At 39.1% G+C, this 5,128-nt stretch overlaps 1 protein-coding gene and 2 long non-coding RNA genes across 3 annotated transcripts; all 3 read left to right on the top strand.

Annotated features, from left to right (window-relative positions):
- Positions 1-955: 955 nt before the first annotated feature.
- LOC109941110 (uncharacterized) lies at positions 956-1,777 on the top strand. Its single transcript, XM_020541602.1, has 3 exons — positions 956-1,109; positions 1,265-1,562; positions 1,772-1,777. The coding sequence occupies exons 1-3, from the start codon at positions 970-972 to the stop codon at positions 1,775-1,777; spliced, it is 444 nt and encodes a 147-aa protein (XP_020397191.1). The 5' UTR covers positions 956-969.
- A 1,109-nt stretch (positions 1,778-2,886) lies between these two features.
- LOC103632569 (uncharacterized) lies at positions 2,887-3,238 on the top strand. The gene is made up of 3 exons (XR_556030.2): positions 2,887-2,923; positions 2,996-3,097; positions 3,198-3,238. It is a non-coding gene; the product is annotated as an uncharacterized lncRNA (long non-coding RNA).
- A 579-nt stretch (positions 3,239-3,817) lies between these two features.
- Positions 3,818-4,732, top strand: LOC103632568 (uncharacterized). The gene is made up of 3 exons (XR_556029.2): positions 3,818-3,928; positions 4,025-4,094; positions 4,647-4,732. It is a non-coding gene; the product is annotated as an uncharacterized lncRNA (long non-coding RNA).
- Positions 4,733-5,128: the final 396 nt, after the last annotated feature.

Below are 5,128 nucleotides of genomic sequence, written 5' to 3'. Positions count from 1 at the left end.
GTTCCTCCTTCCTAATCTGCTCTACTGCAAGGGTTTCATCAGCCGTCGCCCGTCTGGGTTTCAGGTTGAGGTACGCGCCGCCCCCAATCTCCATTCCTAATCTCCGAGCTCCGTCCCCCAATCTCCGTTCGTCGTCCGTCGTTCGGCTCCACTCTCCAAGCCGACCTGGGACCGAGCAGCTTGCACGCGTTCATCTCTGGCACCGGCACACACTCTCCCTGGTCCGTCGTTCATCTCTGGAGCATCGACTGTCTCTTTTTTTTCTCTATTGTCGGTAGCTTGCACGCGTCGGTGCCAGGTCTGGTTACTGTGTTGGCTTGTGCGTTTTGGATCTTGCTTTTGTGCGTTTTGGTCATGGATTTTAGCTGTTCTAACCCAGGTACTAATTGTTAATTGGGGTCTAGCTGACAATTAGTTAAGATTTTAGCTGGCTAGCTTGAAACACTTACAATTAATTGTTGCTAACAATTATCTATAGATCGATGCTCCAGATGATGCCCCATTCATCTCTGCAAATATATACAAAGTACTACTACCATCGACATAGATGTCTTGATTTGTATTATTATTGCCATGGATAGATATGATGCTGCTTGTGAAAGAAACAAGTATGTATATGGGGCTTTAGGAATGAACGAATCAACAACATGATTAGCAACTAGTTAATTATTAGTATATAGCTGCCTACACCCAGTGTCTTTCCTGGAAGTGATGAGCGAGGTCCCTAGCTAGCTTGTAGCTTTGTTTAGCATCATCCCTAGTAGAGAATAATCGTTGCTTCAGTGGGAAATTCGAGTTCTTCCAACGACACACACCAAACCGCGCTTGGCCCTACTAGCTACAAACCGCGCTTGGCTGTATCGTGTTCTGTCACCTAAATTACTGCACATAATTCCATAAACCAATCTATTGTTATACTTACATGATTTTTTTCGTTCCCTGTCCTGTCAGCATCTATTTTCCTGACCTATGATGACGACTCAAGGAGGTTTGCAGCCGACAAGCAATGAAGCTAATATGTGCACCAACGACAATGGTAGCCAACTTGGTACACGGATTGTGGACGAGATTATGGCCGGGAAGAACGTCTTCTTTGATCTTCCTGACAAGTAAAAATCTATCTACCCATGTTGTTCTCTACTGCTTTGGCCTTGGCGCAGATCATAATTATAGTATATTGTTTTCATACCTCTTAATTGTTGAATGAAATCTTTTTACAACACTGTTTTAGTCATTGTTTGCTTAGAATATATTTGTGTGGCAGGTTGACTGGTGAGATATGGACCTTGAAATTCCATTGCATTGGAGCACAACCTGGAAAAGAAATTGTCACAGTAAATATTGATAAAGCTTATGTTGCCTTTTACAACGTGGTGTACATAAAATCGAAACTTGGATATTCTGGGAGGGACTTCTTGTTTTACAAGAAACGATGTGGCATTGATCGATCCAGGCTATTGGCACTTGATTACATCCACCAAGAAGAGGCCATGATGTCTGATAACATGGATGAGAGAAAAATAAGTTTTGTGCTCACAAAAGATCCACCCAGTGATCTAGAGGTAAGCATAACTCCCATCAAGCGTCCAAGGCAGCGAACAAATGTTGATGAAGAAACTATAGAAGTGTCGATTGATGCATATAAGGAGTGGCTTGCAATACTAGAACATGATAATCCAGAAACGAGTAAGTTAAGATGTCAAACTCATTACATTAAATACATGATATGTTATAGTTTCCATAGTTAAACTTACATATTGTTTAAGTGCAGATTTAATGGATGACTTCAGAGAGGATACGATCAAAACATATAAAGAATGGTTAAGGCATCAAGGCGATCTTCCAGATATCTGTAATTTCTTTTATTTACAGCCTACTAACATATAGTGTATATTTTCGCAAATTGTTAGAGATGTAACTGATGCCTATGTTATCCGCAGTATTGTATGAACGACAAAGCAATGATGACCTAATATTATCAGATGAAGAAATTCATGGCAGCAGCAAACCTACTGCTAATTGGCCATCTCATGCTAGACGTCATAGGAAAAGAGATCCTGGTATTTTTTACTAAGAGTGTTTTTATTCAAATGTTGCAATCTTCTACTTTGAATATTTCTACCCATTCAGATGTTATTGGTATATATGTAGATAACGATGGAGTCTTCAAAAAGGAGGGGCGTGGTACCCTTAAGGGTATAGCAGCAGCCACCAAGCGAATCAAGAACGGTGATCACAAACTTAAGATTGAATTTTCATCTAAGCTTGGAGGTCCTGTAGGAACAAACGCTCGCACTTTTGTGGATGAAATCGTATTGTTTACAAAGAAAAAGGCACCACTCATTGGAGTGAAAAAGTGGAAAGATATAGAGCTCAATGTTAGATCTTCTATAGCCTCTGACGTACTGGTATGTGAAATTTCTTTACTTGAGCCCTAACAGTTAGCTAGAACTATTAGTGGTCTACTATTCCCAAATTACTAGACAATTAACCTTCTCTTTATATCAAAACTGAAACAGCGAAGGTGGGAGTTTCTAACCAATGAGGACGCGCATGAAAAGATCTGGTCTATTGCTAAGGAGAGATACAAAGGATGGCGATCAATGTTAAGCTCAACATACAAGGCATACAATAGTTATGCTGAAAGGATGAAAAACAAGCCTGAAGATGTAGACATCGTCGAGTGGCATTACATGGTGTTGTATTTTGGATTTGAGAAATTCCAGGTTTGCTATTTCATTTCCTTTACTTTAACGATTGGCACTTGCATAATATGGATGATTCTAGCGATTTATTTATTAATTCATTTCCAACTATTATTATTTTCTAGAAAATAAGCAGTCGGAACTCGGAAAATCGTCAGAAACAAAGAACGAAGCACATAATGGGTTCTAGAACTTTTTCCCAAATAAGCTTTCAACAGGTAATGATATGACCACTACTTTATTTTCCATGATTAATGACAAACTTGTATGATACATTCTTCACATCACAGAGAGATCCAGAAACTGGTATAGAACCAACCGATCTATCCCTTTGGATGATTACTCATTGTAAAAATGATGAATGGTCGGAAGAGGCTTCACGTGGCATTTATGTGAGTAAATCACAAAGCTTACTACTAAAACATACTTTAAAATACTCGGCATCAATTCTTATTTGAATTGAGCTAACTTGAACTATATTGTTCTTTTCAGGAGAACGCAGCTGAGAAAATTGCTGAGAAAATATATCAAACAGAAAGATTTTATCTAACAAGAGAAGAGAAAAATGCTATTTTCCAAACAACATTCAAGGAAACAACAGGATGTAAGGCAAACAGACTTCATGGTCATGGGTACCTATCAAGATATCCAACAAGAAGTCAAGTGATGGAATCAAAGTTCCTCGAACAAGCTCGTGCCACGGTTGCAACCAACCAAAAAACATTGAACTCGAAAGTCAGGTCCAGTTGTTAAATGAAAAACTTGCGTGTGAGGTTGCAGAACGAGAAAGAATACTCTAGGAAAAAATGCAAGCACTGCAAGAAGAAGAAGAAAAAAAGACAAGTGCTTAGAGAAGAAATGAGGCAAGAAATGGTTGCTGCCCTTGCTGTTGTAGCACAACAGGTATAAAATTTGATATTTGTATTTTTACCATCATTGCTATTAGAAACTTTTGCAACATAAATTGTTTGATCAATTGTTTAATGCAGAGCAACCGTGAAAGCACCACTCCAATCGATCCTTCTTTCGTTGTCCCTACTAAACCTCCTGAATTCATCCCAGCTGATTCTCCTGCACCTGCACCAAGTAGTGCAAACAACGTTCATACACCAGACACAAACAATAAGAAAGACAATATGCCAGCAAACTATATTAGCTCTTACACTCTAAGGAATGCTGTGACAAGACGTGTGCAGGCAAGGGGCAACAAAAGAAGCGAATGTGTATGGAATGCAAATGTTCTTGTATTATGATCTTATAAACTGTTTTACAACATTTTTTTGATAGTTTTGTTTTTGTAATCCTGAATATGATAATAGGTACAATCCGCAAGTGCAAGCGAGAAGCAAGGTAGATCAACTTAAGAAGCTCTATCAAAGTGTGTTTAAGGTATGTCCACAATCTTTATTTTTATTTCTTTTGTAGTTGTGCATGCAATGGATTTTAGTAGCCTAAACAGATTTTAGTTAACCATAGGAGCAGTACACATGTTTGTGGCTCTGTGCAGCATGCTTATTTGGTAGCCTGTTTTCGCTCTTGTTAGGCTGGTGCTGCAGCTGCCTTCTCTGGTAGAGATAGAGTAGAACGCTTGCTGCTGCGTGCTTCCTGTTTGCTGCGTGCTACTGTTTGTTGCTTGTCGCTGCTAGATGCGTGCTGCTGCGTGTTGTTGTTGCTGCTTGCTGCATGCTGCGTGTTGCTACTTGCTGATGGTTGCTACTGTTTGTTGCTTGCCACTGCTAGCTGCGTGCTGCTGCGTGTTGTTGCTGTTGCATGCTGCATGTTGCTGTTTGCTGCTTGCTGCTTGCTGATGGTTGCTGCTGATGCTGCATGCTAGGAGTTGTGCTGTAGCTGTAGATGTAGGCACTACAGTTGTAGTCTTTCACTAATGATTAACCAAGTTATTGTAGCTTTACTAATTATTGTTTTGAACACTTCCAACAGGTTCCTTGTCGTCGTGATATCGTCGTCAGCCTAGCTAACCATCGCTTGCATCAATGGAGGGGATGGAGGGGTACACGATGACAAAAAAACTTCCAATAATTTGCTAGTCCTGAGTAGTTTATTATCTATGTTATCACAATCCAAGCTAGTATGAGGATGTTGTGACTGTGAGCTATGTTATCAAATTAATTTGTATTTGACCACTATTTATTTGGTGCAACCTATTTGTTACAACTTATGGTATGGATATAGTTAATATATGAGATAAGAGACAAATATTATGGTTGTCAATATTGGTTCTTACGTTACTGATGTAAAATATAATTCTTTTGCATAACATTTTATACCCAATAGAAATGCAAAATGCATTGTCGTATAAATTGTGGGTTTGAATATATCTAAATGCAACGGTTTTATTGGTTGTTGTATGGTTCAGTTGCAATGATTTTTTTGTTGCAATAAGATGTAATTACCATGGATCT

The sequence above is a fragment of the Zea mays genome, chromosome 7 (assembly GCF_902167145.1).
Source record: "Zea mays cultivar B73 chromosome 7, Zm-B73-REFERENCE-NAM-5.0, whole genome shotgun sequence".
Taxonomy (NCBI): Eukaryota; Viridiplantae; Streptophyta; class Magnoliopsida; order Poales; family Poaceae; genus Zea; species Zea mays.
This window is presented reverse-complemented; position numbering and strand designations above follow the sequence as displayed.

Excerpts from the sequence above, each read along its gene's own strand:
- LOC109941110 (XM_020541602.1), top strand. The coding sequence starts at position 970 with ATGATGACGACTCAAGGAGGTTTGCAGCCGACAAGCAATGAAGCTAAT. Across the intron at positions 1,110-1,264 it reads TTCTTTGATCTTCCTGACAA|GTTGACTGGTGAGATATGGA; the intron begins GTAAAAATCTAT and ends TTTGTGTGGCAG.